The following is a 21544-nucleotide window of genomic DNA, read 5'->3' on the forward strand; positions in this document are numbered from 1 at the left end:
GATTGTTTCCTTCTACATTAAACTTTTCTGAAATATATTGAATGTGATCTTTATGTCTTTTCTATGGCCATCTTAGACAAAGCTAACAAGGGCTCTGTGGAGACCCTTCCCCCCATAACTAGGGGGTAACCTGAATTAAAGTGAATCTTGAACTTAAATGACTGCAGCTTGTTAGCCAAGCTTATTTCCAGATGCTGTTTTTATTTACAGTGGGGGTTTTCTTTGACCTCATGTGCATGGGGATAATTATATATTTGTATCTGCTTAATTAGAGGTGTCACCAAAAAGAAAGCCAAGCCCTTCTTTCTGGATATATCAAATGATACCATATGTGTCTGGCTTATGTTTACAGCAACTTTAATTCTGCTCTGCCTGTCTGCTTTTAGCTCCCACATCACTAAATGCTCTGAATAATGTGATGAATAATGATATTTGTCTTGCATGACTACTTTTATGTAAATTTTATCTCTGAATGCTGTTTAAACATCACAAACAAGGAAACACTGCAAGGTTTAGACAAGGGGACCAGATGTTTTCAAAATAATGGAATATAGGTGGATTGTCTAGAAAGCCTGGAGAAATGGCGAGGTGATGAGTCAGTGTCGTTTGGCTCAAGATATTTCAGCTGCATATCAGCAGCTGTATACGTAGCTCATGGAATAAAAGGAAGAGACTGGGTGATGAGCTCAGGTAGAGAGAAGGGAGCCGAGTGGGGTAATATCTGAAAAGGTCTTCATGCTACCCAAATGTAAAGAGCTGTTAGTAGGAAAGACTTCTGAGTTCTGCAAACTCATGATTGATTTTTGCCTTCTAGGGATGTGGTTGAGGTTCTTCTGAGGAACGATGCGTTGACCAATGTGGCTGATTCCAAAGGCTGTTACCCTCTGCACTTGGCAGCCTGGAAAGGAGATGCCCAGATAGTGCGGTTGCTCATCCATCAAGGGCCCTCACACACCAGAGTCAACGAACAGGTCGGAAGGAAGAGAAGCGTTCTTCCCTTCAGCTATAGCCAGACTGTGGCGGCCCCAGCACTGTTTCAGTTCCATAGCACAGATCTCAGGGAACCAGCTCTTCCAGGCCCTACAAATGCTTCCCCCCACCCCACCCCCAGTGCCACTCCTCTGAGGGCATCAGGGAGATCTTATACCCCAAGGATGCATTTTACACGCATTTGAATCATGCAGATTTGGAGTAGTGCTATAATAAAGATCTACATACCTCGTGTGCACAATGGGACATAATACAAATCCCGTAAAATTGCTTAGAGGCTATTTCACACCGGCAGGCTTAATTAATTACAAGTTGTGCTTACACCATCAACATGGCAGTGCAGCTGTAGCCGGTAAATAGCAGTCCTCTCAGTGCGGTGCGCATCAGTGCTGCGTGAACCCTGCTGTGTTTTCCCTACATCACAGCTGCCAGAAGTGGAAGGACGCGTCCCGGGACTGAAAAAGGAGTTCACAGAAACCATCTGAGTAAGCTCAGGGGTCAGAGGTGATTCAGCAGAAAGAAAATCATTTACCTGATGTCCCCTAAGGTCAACTTGAGAGTGACCATGCTTTGACAAAGCGGAGATAATTCTTAGAAAATAAAGAAAAAAGGCAGCATTTGAGCAAAAATACCTTAAAATGGCCATGGATTTAGGTACTCTGAGACCGTACCTCCTCTTTTTTACATTGATTCCTTTGGAAAAGTTATATTTACATTATGCAAGTTCTAGACAATCCTCATAAGATGCAGTTTCCTGTAGTTTGGGTCTGAGATCGTGTGTCCATTTGAGAGGAAATGGGCTTTCCCTGTGTGACAGGCCATTCTGTTTTCCTCACTGCTCTGAACCGAAGCAGGTCCTTTTCTTAGTTGCTTGAATGAGAGAGAGAGGCTGCTCTTTCTCAGTAAGCCCAGGACTATTTTCCTAATGACTTTGCTGAGAGGAGATTGTTAAATTACCTATAGGATTAGATCAGGGTTATGCCTCAAAAAATAGGAAATCATTCTTGCCAGCCCATCTATCAGCAAGGCTATGCACACTCTCAGTGAGCTGATAGGAGCACGACTGACTCAGAGAAGGGCAGCTTCACTCTGAGGTTTGAGAAAATTAAAGCAATGCTCCCAAATCTTTCAGTTTGGAGATTGTGTGTGTATAGCTGTTCATCAGCCTTCCTTTCCCCTTTCAAGCTGTATTTTCTGGATAGATAAGCCACAGAAATTTAAGATAATCAATGAGGATGTTTGTGTTATAACATTAAGAATGAAAATTGTCTCTAGAATTGCTGCTTCAGAATCTAAATGCAGTTTTACTCCTCCTGGCTAAACTGTTTGTAATTTCTCTTAACTGGAGGAAATTTATAAGGAAGTTTGCTTTTAACTAATACTCCTCAATGTTGAACAAACTAGTCACCCATTAAAGTCCTTCTCATTTAAGAAATTTTCGGCAACCATTTCTAATCCTGTCTTTGCTCACTTTTGCCTTGGAACACAGCTGCTTGGATTTTTGAGCCACTTGAGTGTGCTAGCTTGTCCTGCTCACAGCTGCCTCCCGCCTGGAGTATCCATTGATAGGTGGGACACCCGCCCAGTGTTCTGAGTATGTGGCAGGCAGGTGGGTGGGGCAGGGGCTGGGCAAGACGTCTGTAATAGCTGGAAGAACCTAATGGCTCTAGGTAGCAGTACCACACTGATCTATTCAGAAACCAGTAATGAGGCTCCAGTTGGATGCTTGGTTAAGAGCGGGTGATGAGTGCTGTGCCCTTGAGCCTGCCTTCCCCATTCACTTCCTTTCCAGGAACCCAGAGGGCAGATCCAAGTTGTTCTCATGTTGGGCCCCCTCAGGGCTGGGCTTTGCTTTGATATATTTCATCCATTTTATCATCACATTTTCTTTTCCTCTCCTTTTTATAGAATGCTCTTGAGATCAAAGAATTCAAAAAGTACGGCCCCTTTGACCCTTATATCAATGCCAAGGTGTGTACGTTGCTGCCAGGATTTCTCTGCATCATTTCTCCAAGCTGCACTCCCTCTTTGGTCCTCTCTGGCTTCCACTCTTGTCCACTCAGGCTCCTCATCATCACCCTGACTATTGTCTGCTTCAGCCCATCTGCTTTTGGCTTGTCTGGGAATGGGAAATTGCAGCTCCAGTGGGTTTGGGTTTTATTTTTAAAACCCATGCTAATTCTGGAAAGGTTGGGTGCTTTTCCTGGAATGTCTCAAAAGCTTAGAAATGGCCGAAATGGGGAAAGAGAAGGAACCATATTATATGCATAATTTACCATTGTGATTGCTAAAATAATTTAAATTGAAAAAACAAAAATTCAATTAAGAGATGTCAAACATATTAGCTTACTTTTTAATAAACACAGAAAAATGATTAAATTGTACTAACTGGATTAAAAAATTTTTTTACTCTGCTTTCTCTATTTCTTTTGAAGTGGAATCTCATTTTCAATAAGCTAGTATTGGAGGTGTTGGGGAAGGGGCTTGGGGACTCCATTTTACTCTTAAAAGCTGTCCTTTTCGGCTCCCTCCTCATTTCCTTGAGTTTGTGCATTTCTGCCTGGGACTTTAAAGCCTCTGTTGCTTCTCCCCAGCTATTAACTTCTCTTACTGCTTGGTCACTCTTGGCCCTGGGAAGGGCTCTGAAATAGGAAATAAAGTCGCAGGGTCAAGCAGGGCACTGGCCTTGAGTCTCCCTCCCTGTGAGGCTGGGGCAAGTAGTGGCCCTGTTAGGCCTGGTGATGAACTGCCCAGACCCTCCAGCCTTCACCACACCAGGAGGCAGAGCTTGTGGGTTGGTGATGGTTAGCCTGTCTCCTCGGTGCTCTCACCTGCTTTTTGGCACCGAATTTTCATTCAGGAGAGGTTTGCTTTTTGGCACCAGTCTGGAGTTTGGTTGAGTCAGTGCATTAGTCACATTGGCTCTGAATACAGTTGCCTCAGGGAAGAGAAACATTAAGGTACTTCTGCATGTTTCCAAATGCTAGGCAGATATTCTTTGAGAAATGGTGATTTAGCGAACCGCGGGCTGGATCTAGGCAGCCTCTGTGGGCCATGTTCTTCAGCTCTCGGGCCTTAATGGCCGAGAAGCAGTTTGATTTGGGGTAGTGGGACACATTAGCTTTTGTTTGGCCCTCTCTCTCTGAATTCTGTTTTCTAATTTTCAAAAGAGGAAGATACCCTATCTTCATTTTCTCCTTTTTTTTTGGATTTGGTGTAGTAGAGGAGAAAACTCTTAAAGGTCACAGCCTTTCAAGTCAGGCCTGGGTTTGAATTCCGTGCTGCCACTGACTGGTTTTGTTGACTTAAAATAAGTTACTTAATTTCTGTGAGCCTTAGTTTACTCTTCTGTAAAGTGCAGTATACCATCTACCTTGCTGGATTGTTTTGGAGTTTAAATAAGAGAATGTACATTAAGTACAACTATCTGGTAACTAGTAATATTTGAGATCTGACTTTTAAAGGGTATATACAGTGTGGTGTTTCTGAAACAGCACTTTGGAATCTGTTCTTTGTTACTGGTGGATTGAAGCTTAATGAAACATTGCTCAATTAGTCTATTCAGGGTTTTGTTTTATGGGGAGGCACCATGAAGTGATTGTTTTCCCACTCGGTGGTTAGTTCAGTTAGCTTATAAAACTCTGATTAAAGAGTAAGTCTTTGGTTCTTAAAAGCACATTTTCTTATCCCTTGATTTCCCACACAAAAAAGAAAATTGGTCTAAATGGAATAAGAACATAACTTCTCTCTTTGGAAATACCGCCCTTTGCAGCCTTCCCACCCCCTGAAGGCCAAATGATGCAAACTGCACTAAGGGATAAAGCTGTTTGGATTTTGCTACGAATGCAAACTCTCTTTGAGCTGATGTGTATGTAACCTCGCTGGGTTTTATCCTGATTCAGTGGGTTTTTATTGACCTGGATTGTGTCTGGGAATTGTTTTGCGTGCTAAGTCCTATCAGGCACCTGTAGAAATTAAGAAGTCTCAAGTGCCTATTCTGGGAGCAGGGGTAGTTTTCATGAGCTTTCATCTTCCTCTTCGACATATGGAGCCTTTCCTTTTTCAGCAAGTCAGCATAAACCAGTCTAAAATGTAGGTCATCCATAGCTAAGGTGGAACTATTAAAATTGTTTATTTGCCCCCTTTTAAAATAATTTTAATTTAGTCTGAATATCGTAAGGTGGGCAGTAGTCAAATTAGTTTTAAGGTAGATCTATTTTCCTATACACTTAAAAATAATTAAGTTTCAGAACTGGAAGAGACCTGGAAGTTGTCTCGACCAGTTGTTTCCACATTCTGATCAGCTTGTCTGGTTGCATCTGAATCACCTAGCAAGCTTTTATAAAACTTTTTATCTTGAAAAAATTTTCAACTTACAAAAAGTTGCAAGCATAATGCAGTGAACTGCATTGCACCCTTCATCTAGATTCACCAGTTGTTAACATTTGTCTCATTTGCATGCACATTTTTTCTCTCTTTCTCATTGTTGCTGTAGTTGATGATGAACTGTTTGATACTTAGTCATGGACATCATGACCCTTTAACCCCAAATACTTAAACATGTATCTCCTAAAAACAAGGGCATTCACTTGTATAACCACAGTATAGTTATCAAATTCAGGAAATTCAGTATTGATATAATACTGGAATCTCTGATGTAGAATCTGTGTTCGGATTTCACCAATTTCCCCAATAGTATCCTGTAGAGCAGTTTTTTTTTTTTTTCCTGGTACAAGATCCAATCTAGGATCGTACATAATTTGGAACAATTCCTCAGCCCTTCTTAGTCTTTAATGACTGGGAACCACAAACATGACATCCCTGGGTGGGACCGAACCACCAACCTTTCAGTGAACAGCTGAACCCGCTAAGCGATTGCCATAGAGACCTGCGACACTGACGGTATTGAAGAATATAGACCAGTCATTTTGTAGACTATCACTCAGTTTGAGTTTGTCTGATATTTCCTCATGATTAGATTCAGGCCCTACAATTTTAGCAGGAACACCACAGGAGTGATGTTATATCCTTCCTTCACGTTATAAGACACGTGATGTCAGTTTGTCTCGCTGATAGACGATTGCTTGGTCAAGTTGGTGCCTCCTAGGTTGGTAAGCTTTTTAATAATAGTCTTCCTGGACTTTACCCTTTGAGGTGCTACCTTGGCAAGTCTGCGGTGGGACTTAGTTACTTTTAAGCTCCCATGTAATTCCAAAACAAAGCCAGTTTGAGAACCACTGATCTAGGCCAACTTTCCATCCAGAGCAGGAATCCTTTTCTCTCACCTGAAAGATGAGCCATCTACCCTTTGTTTTATTTGGTTGGTTGTTTCTCTTGGTAACAAGCAGACTTACTGCTTGGCAGCCTCTTTTTGGATTCCACTGATTTTTGGTTTCTTACACTTGGCTGATATCTGTCTTTCTAAACTTTCCATCTGTTGGTCAGGGTTCCGCCTTCCAGAGCACTGCAGAGTAAGTCTAACTCTTCTTCCACATGGACTCAGTTCTCGTGTTTCTCTCGTGTCTGCTAAATCTCAGTAGGCCCCGTTTGTCCTTTTGTTCCAATTTTGGTAGATTTCTGAAACATACCATTGTTGCTACAGAGAGCTGTAGCTCAGTTGTTTCTAACTTAGGTATCTATCAACAGGGGTCAAGAGTACAGTTGGGCTGTAATCTAAGCACTGGGAAGTGATGGTTTAGAATAGTTTCAAGAGGAGAAAAGCCACCGAAATGTTTCTGTATAGTTTTCTGTTGCTTGTAGTTTATGCATATGTGAGATAGGTAGATAGGAATAAACAGTGCATAAATATAATGGATTTACACACTAACTGGGGTCTCCATATGTAAAGGGTATTGGGATCTCTCTTCTTAGAGGTACTGACTATAGCAAGGAGAAATGAAAGTGAGTCTCAAGATGGGCAGCAATGGAAAGTTTGTGCAAAGACTTTGGGGAAAATTGGGGTGTTTGATCTTAGTCTCCTTCCTCAGTCCAAATACACAGTAATAAGATTCTGGGAACTCTTGAGGTGTGATGAGCACCTGTGGTATGATTTGGAAGGTGTGAAAGAGAAAGATTCTGGGTCCTGAGGAGTCTGTACTCCCCTTGGAATCCCTCCCTTTCTTGTGGGTTCCTGAATCAACACTAGTGATTTCCTGCCCTGATAGTTGTCACATTCAAAGCTCCTGGGAGCTGGTAGGAAGAGCTCATTGTGATGGCCTATGTTCAGTAGTTGAGAGATGGGGTCACAGACTTCAACTCAAGAGTATTATAATTACCAGACCATGTTTGGCAAGACTGGAGCATGAGAAAGATGCTTTCTACACTGTGAATTTGAGTATAATATTCTGCAGAGATGTGGTTAGGCCATTTTGAACAGAGGCAGGAAATTTGCCTAGTAGTGATCAAGACCTTGCTTTCAGTAAGTCAGCTTTGTGGTAGGTGCCCTGGGTTCTAGCAGAAAACGAGAAACCCCAAGATTTTTCTTTTCTTTTTTCTTTTTTTTCCTCCTGCTGGATAGCTTTGAGTTTTACAGTTCTTTGGGCCTTAATGGCGTATTTTTTACACAATCGAGGACAGATTATTCTGGTTGTTGGGAGACAACTTGGATATCAAAGAGACAGCAGTGTCTGCCTCAAAGTAAACAAGTTGTTCTGGATTGGGGTTTTAATAAGAATAAGCTGACTTTCTTGGCCCTGCTCTCATGTTAATCTTGAGATACAAAACCCTGAGAATCCTCTTAAAACTTCTTTGGGTTGCCACTCTGCCCTGGAACCACTGTAAAGAAAGCCCCCATGTGTTTTGATGAAGCTGCCTCTCATGGTGAGAACATGAAGTGACAGCTCTAAGTTGGCTCAGGGAGTTCATGCTCAGTCAGAAATGGGCATTCCAAATGGGTGTCTTAAGTGGTTGGTTTGGCACAGGGAACCCCAAAGATTTGCTTTCTTCCCAGAGTTTCCCCTTCCCTCCAGCCTTTTAGGTTGACATAGAATCCACCCCTTGGGCCCAGTTGTAGCATAGGAGGCCATTACTAACCGGCTGTGTCCTGTGGCCAGCAAAGGCTGTCTGCACTTCAGCTGCTGATCTCCTTGAGCTGTGTTTGAGCTCAGCGCTGCTTCCTCTGTTTATCTGTGTGCATTTATCTTTGCATGTGGCTCCTGCTACCACCCTTTCTGTCCTTATTTCCTTGGAAAGTTTTTCTTTGCTATCACTCTGGCCTTTGGGGACCTCGCTCCCAGCAGCTCTGGATCTTTCTGGTACACTTGGTATAGCTGGAAAAAAAATGATGCAGTCAAATGCCAGATCAAAAGCAGATGGAATTGCATGCATGTTTGGGTAACTCCTGGTCTGTTACTTTTAATGTAATTAATAGAATTAAAGTAATTGTGGAAGCATTTCATTTTTACCTTTTGATTACTGAAAGGTGCACAATATTGACTTGATGGACACACCACCTCGTCAGCTTTGTTTTCCTAAAGTGGCAGAAGCCTCCTGGATAAATTTAGGAATCTCCAAGCCTTGTGGGAGAATTATTTTCATTAGTGCATCTAAAAAAGGAGAGGTCATGGAAATTACTTTATTCCTGCTCTGATTATACATTGTCAGTAGTAGTAAAAGAAAGCACAATTGGAATGATTAACATTTTGCTTCTGATGGTGGATGAAGCACAAACTTCTCTTTCATCCCAGGTTATACCTTTAGTTTGAAACAAAATTGGCATTAAAGGGCCCCAGGGTTGTGAATTTGAATTACATGTTACAACTTTGAATATTTTGCACCTCTCAGAAAACATTCCCATGGCTGATTGAATCTTTCCTACGTAAGAAGAAACACTTCCCTGCGTTGTAGATTGTGCATGTGTTGATTGGTGCAGGCTCCTGGAGTAGGCACAGGGTGACAGCAGGGTCCCAGGTTCCTCTGTGACTGAGCTCAAGCGCCTCCCTCCCCTGGAAATGGCTGTTGGCTGAGATCTCAAGAGTGATTTTTGGTGCTCAGCTCTGTTACTTTGATTGTTGGCTGGTTGATTTGCATGCAAGACGCTATGCAGATGACAAACTCTTTCAAAAAAGCTTGTCTGTAAGGCAGTGGATGGTCAACAAAGCCAGAATCAGAACTACAGGGTTGGCTGAATATAAATTGTAAAACCAGTTGAAGTTTAAAATGAGTCAATGGCAGTGATATTACTGGCATTCATGTATGCCAGGGCTTCTGCCCAGGGCCCGCCACATTCCTCAGTTAACTCTCCTTGCCGTCTGTGGGCACTTCCTTCACGGCACGCAGGAGACAGTAAATCTGAGGGGGTTGACAGCTCCCCTCTGGCAGTAACTGGGGCGCGCTGTGGCTGATTGGAGCGGCTGGCCTCATTTGTTGGGGAGTACATCTTCATTCTGACCGACTTCTAGAAGTCCCCAAATATCGCTGCTATTTTCCTCATTTAAATTTCAGTGGTTTTCCATGTAATCGTCCCAGTCAGAGGCCAGTCTGCCAGTTACCCTTCTGATGGGATCTGCTTGTCAACTCTTTAGAACAACGACAACGAGACAGCCCTGCACTGTGCCGCGCAGTACGGCCACACGGAGGTGGTGAAGGTCCTCTTGGAGGAGCTGACGGACCCCACCATGCGCAATAACAAATTCGAGACCCCTCTGGACCTGGCTGCACTATACGGGAGACTGGAGGTGGTGAAGATGCTCCTCAATGCGCACCCCAACCTCCTGAGCTGCAACACTAAGAAGCACACTCCCCTGCACTTGGCAGCGCGGAACGGCCACAAAGCTGTGGTGCAGGTCCTGCTGGACGCTGGCATGGACAGCAACTACCAGGTAGTGGAGCAGACTCCCCCACCCCCACCCCCACCCCCACCCCCTGGGCTCCAGGGGCCAAGTCATGGTGGGCAAGGCACAAGGACCATGCTGCTGGGCTGCGTTCTTATTTAGCACGTTTCACATCCCATGTCAGACGCTTCCATCCATTGACTCATTTTCATGTGAAACTTCAGAGACAAACTCCTCAAGTGAGTCTGTTACTGGTTTTTCTTTTCCTTTTCTTTTCTTTTCTTTTCTCTTCTCTTCTCTTCTCTTCTCTTCTCTTCTCTTCTCTTCTTTTCTTTTCTTTTCTTTTCAGGGGTGATATATAGTCATTATGCCCTGAAAAGATGTGCTTGTGGACTGTCTCTCAAAATTAGAAAAATTTCATTATCTTCCTATACAGGCGTTCCCACTGCCACCATTTGCCACCTGCAAAGTCCCATCAACTTGATATTGCCAGCGGGAGGTTTAGCATTTCCCTGCCTAGCTAGCTTTGTCCATCCCGATGAATGACTGTTCCTTAGGTTTGGCATTGACCAGACCACCAAACCACATGTGAAGTTAAGGTGGTATTTTATTTATTTGTTTGTTTGTTTGTTTATTTGTTACCTTTGTACTTTTCTCTCGTTATTCCTTTCCCCCGGGAAGGGGCGTCTTGAGGAATTTCACCAATAGGTGGCTCCCAGAGTTGCTGCGCAGTTATTCCTGTGTGGCCAGATGGTGGCACTTCAGTGAGCACACTTCACATCGGGCCATGCTTGTGGTCTGGGAATCCAGACAAGAAAAGTGGGAAAGATAATGACAGAGGACTTTGTGTGGTTGATTTTATTTTCCTGCCCCTTCGTGTCTATATCCCGTTTGTCGTGTGGAGCCACGCCGAACCTGGGTCACTGTTCTGATGACATGCTGCTCTGCGCTCTCGTTTGCCTTCCAGACGGAGAAGGGCAGTGCTTTGCATGAGGCTGCTCTGTTTGGCAAGACTGATGTGGTGCAAATCCTGCTGGCTGCAGGTGAGAGGCTGGCCGCGCTCTCGTTCCCGTGGCATGCCAGGGGTGGGCTTGTTTCTCCCTAGCCTCCGCAGGGGGATTTTTGCTGGCTGCACTTGAACCCAATGGATGTATGTCTCCACTGGTTGATTGCAAGTGTACGAATTGTTCTCGAAGAACTGGATTAAATGGCTTTGGATGAAAAAATGTTGGTCGTGCTACTGGGAGCATTAGGAGTCCTGGAATTTGGGGCGCCTGGGTGGCTCAGTTGGTTAAGCGACTGCCTTCGGCTCAGGTCATGATCCTGGGGTCCCGGGATCGAGTCCCGCATCGGGCTCCCTGCTCAGCAGGGAGTCTGCTTCTCCCTCTGACCCTCCCCCTTCTCATGCTCTCATGCTCTCTCTATCTCATTCTCTCTCTCAAATAAATAAATAAATAAAATCTAAAAAAAAAAAAAAAAGGAGTCCTGGAATTTGACCCCTTTTGAGCTGACTTGCAACTGCTCACTCCCCCCTGGTCCACCTGGTGTACCTTTCTAGGAATTGATGTCAACATAAAAGATAACCGTGGCCTGACTGCCCTAGACACTGTCCGGGAACTGCCTTCTCAAAAGAGCCAGCAGATAGCAGCGCTTATCGAAGGTACCATTCATCTGCCTGTCGGGGCGACCAGGGGACACACTGGCCAAACCAAGGCATTTGTATTTGGTGCAGCTTTTTTTGTCTTTCCACTTAGACCACATGACTGGAAAAAGAAGTGCAAAAGAGGCCGATAAAACCCCCACTTCCCAGGGACCTCTCATCTCCAATATGGACTCCATATCCCAGAAGTCTCAGGGTAAGGTGGCCTTTCGCTGACAACGAAGGGGCTCTCAGCTTGAAGAGTTGAATGGTCTTTGGTAGAATAGAAAAAACTTCATTTAAATAATAATTTCGGGGGGTTGAGAGTACTTAATAAGTTCATATTCACATTTATTGTTTTCCAGCTGGTATGTGAACTTTTATTGGACAGAGCTTAGGCCTTTTACTTTGGACCTCTTCTTTCCTACTTTATCTTATTCTCTACTCTTACAGTTGGCTCTGTGAGGTCTATTCTGGGATGTGTTGTTGGCTGGATGATCTCAAGATGAATTCACATCTCAAGGAAACCTTTTCCTAACACACACTATTCTGCTTTGAGCATAGTTGGCCCTCAGTAAATACTGAGCGAGTGTCATCTGGTTGGTAGACGTGTATATGGCAGATTTTGGTACTATATCATTTGGCCAACAAATGTGGTCTGGGCACTAGCTTGGGCAGTCCAGCCTCCCCATCATTAGCCACGACCCACCCTTTCAGATTTATTGAGCAGCCTTTTGGGTCCTAGGTATGATGAATGAGAAAGACAAAACACTGACTGATGCCTTCTTCAGATACAAAGCATAGTAAAGAAGGCCAGAGGAACAGAACGAAGCCAGACACTGAAGTGGGAAAGGGATTTTTCAGAGGGGTGCAGAGGTATAAGGTTAAAGGGTGCTTGGCCTGTCTTCACTGGAGTCCTTGTCTGCCCCCACCTCCACCACCCCCACTTTTTTTTCTTGACCTCATAATCTACTGGTAATGGGATTAGTAGTTCACTAAGCTCTTAGCTTTCAAGGATTTTACAGTTACGGTTTTGACTATTTGCCAGAGACCCAGAGATCTCTGGTCCACAACAGTCTATAACTTTTCAGAGTGTCAAATTTGGATCCCAGGTAGTCTGAGGTTCGTAATTCTCTGGTGAGTTTAACCTCGCACACTGCCTCTGTGTCAGAGAGGCTTCACCATCCTCTCTTTCGCTTGAGCACGTGGAGGTTTCTACTAAGAATTTAAAGGATTACTTAAGTTTCCAGTTATACTTCACTACGTTTTATGGTTTAAGTTTACGCTATGATGACATTGAGGTTCTTGAGAATTTTAAAGGTCTTGGGAGGTATCCCTCATAGGTGTCAAGGGTTTGCCATTTTGAATTAGAGAAAAATCTCTTGAAGTCTCAGGGTATAAAGAGCAACTGAAACTCTCTATATTTATTCCTGTCCATGGAGCAAAGCAGTCATTTTGTTTTCCTGCTGTCGGTTACTGTTTGTCAAGTTCAGGTTGATGAGGGGCTTTGGGTGGATGCAGTGGTTGGAAATCCGAGATTGTGCTTTCTGTCCATTGATTCTTGCTCTCTAACCTGTTCAGGTGACGTGGAGAAAGCAGTGACTGAACTGATCATTGATTTTGACACCAACGCTGAAGAGGAGGGTCCCTACGAGGCGCTGTATAATGCTGTCTCCTGTCATTCGTTGGACAGCATGGCCAGTGGGCGATCATCTGACCGAGACTCCATGAACAAGGAGGCCGAGGCAGCAGGAGTGAAGGCTGCTGGAGTGAGGCCTGTATGTGGCCTGGGGCCCTCGACAAGCGGGGGCTGTGTTGTCAGCCTGTGCTTTGGTGGGGCGCTGGGAGAGGGAGTGTGCCCTGAGTGCCCGCTCACTTTCCAGAGGCCTGCAGCCTACTCCCTCTGTTCTCCTGGGGCCCTGCCACATCTCTCTCTTGCCTAGTGTGGTTAAATTATATAGGTCCCCTTGAGGTAGAATTTTGGTTTTTCTGATTTCGGTATAACATGTTTGCATCATTCTATTAGTTTTTGGCCTTAGAGCAAATTGAAACATTTTATTTCCATTTAGCCTCGTGTGGCGTCTGTCTTTGGGGTCTTTGCTGTAAATTGTTAGTTTTCTCTCTGGAGAGCAGTTCCACAGTGAAAGAGCTCACTGAAGTAAGTTCTTGTCTACCCTGAGTGCATTCTCACCTTCCATTTGCCCTCAGAGTGTTATCCATTTGGATCTGGACAGATTCTGCATTCAGCAGGGTTGTAGCAAGGCTTAATCAGATATCATATGTGTTGGTATGTGGCATTCCTGTTTTTCCCGGTTATAATCTCTCCAGCCATTTCTTTCTCAAGGTCCACCTTCCCATCTTACTACTTCTTTCTCCAGTACTGGCTTTTGCTTCCAGTCTTGTCCATTGTTCTCAAGACTTTTCTCCCTCAGGGTTTTACTCTGAGCCTAAGCCTGAATCAGTGGTCCCATTGACCTTCCTTCCTACATTGCTAGCACAATAATTTGAAGTTTTGAGCACCACATTTTTACTGAACTCGCCATTGCTTAACAGAATCCCAGTACTCCCAGCTTGAGGCAGATTTTCAGGTGTATATTATTTCTTCCTGTTGGAGAGGCCAGCATTTCCCTTTTGGTCTAAATCTGCTTTATGACCATTTAGATGAACCTTTGGCCACTAGGTGATCTTTGGGTTTTTCAGATGTGCCCTGGGAATGACTTGATATTTCTTAGTGTTCTTTTTTGTTAGGTTCCATGTCTGGTCCTAGAATAGTATTTCTGTATGAATTTTGGAAATTCATACCAGTCTGTGGTAGCCCACTGGAGTGGGTATTATCAAGGACTGGTAAAACTCCTTGTGAGTGATGGAAGCACATGCATATGCCAAGGACCCCTAGCATGGTGCTTCTGTAGACAGAGCTGGTTTGTTTCACTTTCACCTTAGGTATGATGAAGCAAGCAAACCCACCTGTGGAGGAAGGCATTGCTTTGTGGTACTTACAGGTGATGTCCATTAGAGGGAGCTGGAGGCTTTACAAGAAGAACACAGGCTTCCTGAAGTGAGCTCTGAATAACCAAGTTCCTGTGGGCTTAGCCACTGATTTATAGTCTCTTTGTTCTGTCCCACTCCAAGAATCTATCCTCTGGTGGTCTTGCTAAGTAAAAACTGATGCATCTTGGGGTGCATGCTTTGCCGTTTTTACTTGCGTACGTGGTGGCTGTGCTACTTGGTAATTACCTGTGGCCAAGGGGCTGCTCTGCATCTTACCAGTGCGGTGGATGGTGAGTCTAAATCAGCTCTGCACTTACAGGCCCTGGGCCAACGTTCTCACGTTCGGAAAAAAAGAGCCTCCTGCTTCTCTTTCTTTCCAGTGTCCCTGGTGGTCACTTCTTGCACAAGAGCTGTTCATATTGTTCTTTCTAGGCTCCTTTAGTCTTGAGAGGGCTTCTGGGATGGGTCCTTTTTGTCGCTGTTGTGTTCCATTTTGTTCTTCCTCAGCTATTTTTGTCCCGAGGTTGGATAACTGGTGTGGATGATGGGCCTGCTCCCTTTGCTATTCCCTCCCTTACGAGGTGCCACTTGCAAGGAACCACTCTTGTTTCTGCACTTCTGGAGTAAGACGGCTAGGGAAAGTGGAACTTAGTAGGAAATCTGGTCTCATAGCTTTGTTTGGCTTGAAAAGATGAACCTGTTTTGAAGTTGTTGCCGCTGGGCGGCCATCTGGTTCCAGGGACTATAGGAATGACTGATTTATCAAGATAGAATCCCGAGGGGCAAAGCATATTTGAACAGAGAGAGATCATGGATGCCAAATGCTAACCGAATGCCACCTGACCCTGGCTGCTCCTGGGACACGGGAGACGTCTTGCAGACCTCTCTGAGGCTCTTGTGTAATTCAGCACGTGCCTCCACCCTGACTTTTATAAATATTCCTGTTCTAGCAACACGGTGAGCTAACCTACAAGCCAGGGAGTGAGCCTGCAAGCCAACTCCTGGGTCAGGTTCCCACTCCCTTCCCTGTAGGAACATGGTTATGAAGCATGGTTAGGACTTCGGAGTGTAAACAATGCTGACGGTACCGCAGGTACAATGGCAAATCTCTCTCCAGCCTTCTGCCACCGAAGGTTGTGTGTGGTCCTGAAATTGTCCACCTCACTTGACCTCGCTAATCCCTCTTTCAGGGTGTTTGTTGCTCCAGGGCAGGGGTTGGCAAAATATGGCCCACAGACAGCTGCCCATTTTTTGAATAAAGTTTTATTGGAACACAGCCACACTTGTCTACGTATCTTCTCTGGCTCCTTTGTACTGCAGTGGGGGGTTGACCACAAAGCCTAAAATATTTACTATGTGGCCCTTTAAGAAAGAGCTCGCTAACCCTTGCTCCAGGGCAGACAGCTGACAAATACTCCTTTTTTTAAAAGGGCTGAGATGAAAGGTTTTCATATGTGAGCGATACATAATACATTGAAGGAGGTGACCAAGGATTAGATAGAGACCAGTTCTGAGCTTTGGCGAATAAATAGGGGTAGCGTTAAAGTTTGAGCAGGAATTGATGTTTTTGTCCTTGATTACTTTCCCCAGTACTTCCTTAATAATGCGGGTTTGTTAGAACTCTGACAAGCTGATTCTTTTGATTTACCGCTTCCTCTTTTTAACATAGTCTGAAAGTTGAGCCACTGGCTTTTCTGGGCTAGTTTTATTATGGGTATTATGAAGGACATTTTCTGGCAAGGCATGTCCTTGGTTTCAGTGCTGATATTTCTCACTGTGGTCTAGAATATGAAACAAGTGTTTATAATCTCTGCTACAAACATCAAAAAGCAAAGAATGTGCTGATTGAATTTTATGTGTGTGTGTGGGGGGATGTATGTGCAGATACTAGGCCATCTGTTTAGATACTAATCCTTGAGTTGAGTCTCTCAGGGGAGTTCTTTACATTATTCTTTTTCATTTCCAAGGGCTAAGAGATAGTGAAATACTTTTCTCTTCTGCAGAGGGAACGTCCACCGCCTCCAGCAAAGCCACCACCCGATGAAGAGGAGGAAGACCGCATAGATAAGAAGTATTTTCCCTTGACAGCTTCTGAGGTAGAGGGTTGAGGGTTTATTGCCATCACTGAAATACAGTTTTTTGGAAAGTACATCGATGTGTGCTTAAAGAAGACTTTGCTTTCTCATTTTCTTATCACCTCTTTGGATTAGTAAGTTTTGTGTATATCAGTAATCTGGAAGAAGCCCTTTCCAACTCACTCAGAAGTACTAAGCAAAGAATTTTAATGGAGCTATCTAGCAGACAGGCCAATTATTGATCTACATTGCACATTGAAAGTAAACCATGCACATTTCTCCTGGCTCCAGTAGCTAAACAGTTGACTTTTTTGCTTTTTTTTTGTACCTGTGTCCTCTTTTGATACAAAATGTAGAGTATGCCCCCAATCACTGTTCTATAGAGTATGTCATATTAGCGAGCTTTGGTGTTTCTGCCCCAAGTGTCTTACTTCTGTTTTCACATTTTTCTTCTCCATTTCACATGAAGAATCCACCAGGACAAACTTCGAAAATGTCATGAAGACTCAATTAGAAGAGAAATAGGAGTCGTGGGGGTGGGAGAAATCAAAAAAGTTTATTTGAGAAGACTAGTCCATCTTTTTATTTATTTATTTATTTATTTTTTAAAGATTTTATTTATTTATTTGAGAGAGAGAGTGAGAGAGAGAGCACAAAAGAGGGGAGTGGGAGAGGGAGAAGCAGACTCCCTGCTGAGCAGGGAGCCCAATGCGGGACTTGATCCCGGGACTCCAGGATCATGACCTGAGCCAAAGGCAGTCGCTTAACCAACTGAGCCACCCAGGCGCCCTAGTCCATCTTTTTTTTTTTTTTTTTTTTAATATTTTTGTTTATTTATTTGACAGAGAGAGACACAGCGAGAGAGGGAACACAAGCAGGGGGAGTGGGAGAGGGAGAAGCAGGCTGCCTGCTGAGCAGGGAGCCCGATGCGGGGCTCGATCCCAGGACCCCGGGATCATGACCTGAGCCGAAGGCAAACGCCTAACGACTGAGCCACCCAGGTGCCCCCCTAGTCCATCTTTTTAAAGAAGGATTATTATGGGGCAAATCGTTCAATCTTCTTTCTTGGTTATATGAAGAAAATCATATTTTCCGTGATCTTTCATTTTCAGAATGCTCCTTTAATACTTCCTACCGTGCAGAGAATACGTTTATTCAGTATTTTGAATAATTTCATTATTTTGTTGCTCATTCAGTGGCCTGTTGGTCTTTAATTTAAAAATTAGCTGATAATAAACTAGTCAACTAAGTCTCATAACTTTATCCCTAGAAGTCAGAGCTAATTTTTTTACTCTATTGCCACAGACCATCCAGTGAGACAGGTTCTTTTACTTCGTATAAACACATGGATGGCTGGATGGCTTTCATTTAAGAAAATGTATAAATACAAGGATGCAGTTTTAAGAATGTAAAAGTCAGTGTTGAAAATAGGGGAAGATATTTGTGTTAGGTACAAATTCTGTCCCTATTTCTTTGTATGCCTTAATTACAAAATGCCTATTATCATGTTTCAACTAAAGGGTCTCCAGAATTATAGCCTCTAAGGTGAAAGCAGATAGAAGTGCATGTAGCCAACCCTGCATGTTTTTTTTAATTTATTTTATTTAATTAATTAATTAATTTTTTTAAAGATTTTATTTATTTATTTGACAGAGAGAGACACAGCGAGAGAGGGAACACAAGCAGGGGGGGTAGGAGAGGGAGAAGCAGGCCTCCCGCCGAGCAGGGAGCCCGATGCGGGGCTCGATCCCAGGACCCTGGGATCATGACCTGAGCCGAAGGCAGACGCTTAACGACTGAGCCACCCAGGCGCCCCCCTGCATGTTTTTATACAGAGATTTGCTTCATTACTCCGTTTTTATAAGGAGAAACCTGGTAACATGGAGCATATTCACCTGGGGCTAGGTCTCTATAAATGCCTTATGCCACCTCTTTAACAAGGACTTGGATTAAAATTCCTAATGCCCAAGGATAAGTGCAAGGCTCTTAAAGAAATATTAGATAATGAGGACTTTCTATTCTTCCAAGGCTTTTCAGAGAATATGATTTGTCAATAACACTGTTAAGAGCGGGGCACCTGGCTGGGTAGTTTAGTTAGTGTCTGTTAGGTAGGTTGGTTAAGTGTCTGTCTTCGGCTCAGGTCATGATCTCTGGTCCTGGGATCTGGCCCCACGTTGTTGGGCTTCCTGCTCAATGGGAAGTCTGCTTCTCCCTCTGCCCCTTGCCTCGTGTGCGCATACGCGCGTGCGTTCTCTCTCTCTCAAATGAATAAAAAAATCTTAAAAAAAAAGAAAAAACAACAGTATCAAGAGATAGGGGGAGAAATCTCCATATTACTCTCCTGGATGGGAGACTCCGAGATACTTTTTCTAGGACTTGTTTCTGAATAGTCTGGAATTCTGGGTCAGTTGGGCCACTGTAGTCAGAAGACCATGAGAACCCCAGCCTTGCTTACTTAGTGATTATAAGTACATAAATACAGAGGTGATGTGGTCTATGTCATTATCCTTTTAATGATCAAGGCAGATTCTATTTGCTGTAGTTTGAATGACTAGGTCTTTTCCAAAAGTGGACTTTTTTTTTTCTTGGACTCTAGTCTTCCCTATTTTGATTTCTTACACTCCCAAAGCTTTACTACCTTAACCCTCATATCCTAGGAAGCACTGGCTCATCACAATTTAGGCTTTTATATTTGGCAGGCCATCTGCTTCAGTGTTTGTGTCCTGTTCCCTAGGCTTGTCATTGTCAGATGACCCATACAAGCTTTTAAGGGAAGCTGAGTATAGCTGGCTCCAGGAGAGTTTATCAGATTAACAACCAGGTCATGAAACTGGCTTAAAGAAATTAAACACCTACATATGTGTGTGCACACACGCTATCGAGATGTTTTTGCCCTGCCAAATGGGCTGCCAGCTTCATCGGACTGACCAGGGTCTCCTCTGTGCTCAGATGTGTTACACACTCATGGGAAGGTGCAGCTGCCCTGGTATCTCTTCCCAGAAAACTGCCCACACCCCAACCGGGGTCATTCCGTTGGTCACATTTAGGTGGTGACTGGTAGTAGCTTCTCTCTGCAGCAGAAGTGTTCCTTTCCATGTAACAGAGAATATGGCTTTTTGGCTTTGATTTATTGTCAGCCCTAGAAGAAAGGGGCGGAAAAGATTAAGGAATAATCTAGTAAAGAGCAGAATCCTTTCTGTTGAAAATCAGTTGTTGCCATATTCACTGTGACACAGGGCTTCTTGAGTGGGAGTTAGGAAGGCCCAAAACAAAGCAGTCTATTGCTTTATTAGGAGATTTTAATCCCATAGCTGGCGGGAGCCAGGAAGGACTAAGAGGAAAAGATCACCTTAGAAGTTATCTGGATGTGAGCAGGGGACTCTCAGTAGAGTCTGAAGGAGGGCAAGAGTTCCAAATTGGATGGAAAGTCCTATTTCCCAGAAAAAAAAAATGAGGCCATCTTGGTCCAGAATCGGGAAGTGAATTTTATGGCCCTGGCTCTGCTGGTTGCTCTCTGTGTAACCTTGGGCAAGTCCCTAGCCCTGTCTGGGAACTCGGTTTGGGCATCTGCAAAGGGAAAGAACTGGAGCCAGGTGCTCTCTAGCTGTGATCGGAACGGTTCGGGTCCCTTCCAGCTCTAGCATTTGCTGGTGCTGTGCTTCTCGTTGTCGTGCACGAGAGCCAGGCACAGAGTGACCGAAGGTCCAGTGGGCCTGATTTTCCAGATGGAAGTCATCAGCTGCCCTGCTTGAGAAGAAAGGATATTATAGGCTGGGTATCCAGACTGTCAACTACCTTTCAGAGAAGCATGCCTGGGGCTATATGAGGACCCTTGCTGTGTGCAGAACACTCGCGGAATCAGATTTCCAGGGCTCTGGCTAAGTGATAGCTATGGGTGTGTAAACCTACAGAACACAAATTCCTGTCTGTAAAGCCTGTGGTATTAAGTTGACACTGTACGAACTGCTTAATGGTCCCTCTTTGTTCCCTTAATTGTGTTCCTATGAAGAGGCAAAAGGAATAAGTAACACAGGCAAATGGCTCCTTGTAATGAAATAGCTTTTAGCTTCCAGGTGGCTTTCAGTAAAGTGGAGGTTCCTGCTGTGCTTAGCAGAATTTCGGAAAGAGACTGTCATTCTGCCTTTGGAGTGGCAGCCTTGTTACCAAACAGGAGCCGCAGCCTCTCATTTAGTCGGGGGCTGCGAGCTAGAATCCGTGTTGTCTCATTAGTTTGTAACACAGTGAGCTGTGTCTCCCAGAAGCAAAACCCTGATGGATCACAAACCTGATTTATGTCCAGTGAGCTGTGGGGCATGTCTGAAGGAGGAGGTTTCTGCATGTACCAAAGAATCACATTTGTTAGGGTACCATTATTTGTTAGGTGGACTTGGGAATTCCTCTGAACCCCGCCTCTGTTGGTGCTGTATCCCTTCTCCTAGCCAACTGCTCAAGAGGAGATTTCATGCTTTGGCTTGCTCTCCTAATAGCTGGTACATGATTATTCTTAATTTGCCTATGACACACATTGGATTCTTAGGACAGATGAGCCAGAATGATCGTCTAAATCAAGGATCTCCATTGTCTCTCTCAGTGTGACTGTGGCACTAATTATGGTGTTTCTGGCCTGGTTTGAGGAGGAAGCTTGGCCACCTCGGTACCATGACTAGCTGTGGCCACAAGGCCCTCAGCTGCCTAGACCTAGTTGGTGGGTGTGGAAGCCAGCTCTGGTCCAGGTATTCCATCAGAGACACTTGGCTGCCTGGATCAGGGATTTCTCCATCGACAGAGCTGCTTTTTTCCTCCACTGAAATTCATACTGCCTAGCCATTTGACTCCTTTCAGAACAGAGATTGGTGGAATTAATTTAAACTCGTATTACCATAAATGTAGTAGGAAGCTGCCTTTTGAGAGAAACTTCCCTGTAACCCCCAGGACCTGTGAAGAAAGGCTCACAAAAATAGAGAAGGACGCATAGAGCGCTTTGTTTCTGGTAAATGTCAGTCATTCGGGATCAGTCGGGAGTCATTTGATTCCCTCTTGAGAAGGTGGGAAGGCTTCCAGCCTTGGGGTAGTATGTG

At 44.2% G+C, this 21544-nt stretch overlaps 1 protein-coding gene across 2 annotated transcripts in view; it reads left to right on the forward strand.

Annotated features, from left to right (window-relative positions):
• ANKS1A (ankyrin repeat and sterile alpha motif domain containing 1A) overlaps positions 1-21544 on the forward strand; it is a 180208-nt gene that overhangs the window by 73167 nt on the left and 85497 nt on the right. Inside the window, exons 3-10 of one of the 2 annotated variants that reach the window (XM_034991653.1) lie at positions 815-971; positions 2899-2961; positions 9513-9809; positions 10729-10804; positions 11320-11421; positions 11516-11617; positions 12982-13178; positions 16395-16487. In XM_034991653.1, coding sequence (XP_034847544.1) covers positions 815-971; positions 2899-2961; positions 9513-9809; positions 10729-10804; positions 11320-11421; positions 11516-11617; positions 12982-13178; positions 16395-16487 — 1087 coding nt within the window. The remainder of the gene's footprint in view (positions 1-814; positions 972-2898; positions 2962-9512; positions 9810-10728; positions 10805-11319; positions 11422-11515; positions 11618-12981; positions 13179-16394; positions 16488-21544) is intronic. The other variant, XM_034991654.1, reaches the window with a different exon arrangement.

This window comes from Mirounga leonina, unplaced genomic scaffold (assembly GCF_011800145.1).
Source record: "Mirounga leonina isolate KUSES-001 unplaced genomic scaffold, KU_Mleo_1.0 Mir_53, whole genome shotgun sequence".
Taxonomy (NCBI): Eukaryota; Metazoa; Chordata; class Mammalia; order Carnivora; family Phocidae; genus Mirounga; species Mirounga leonina.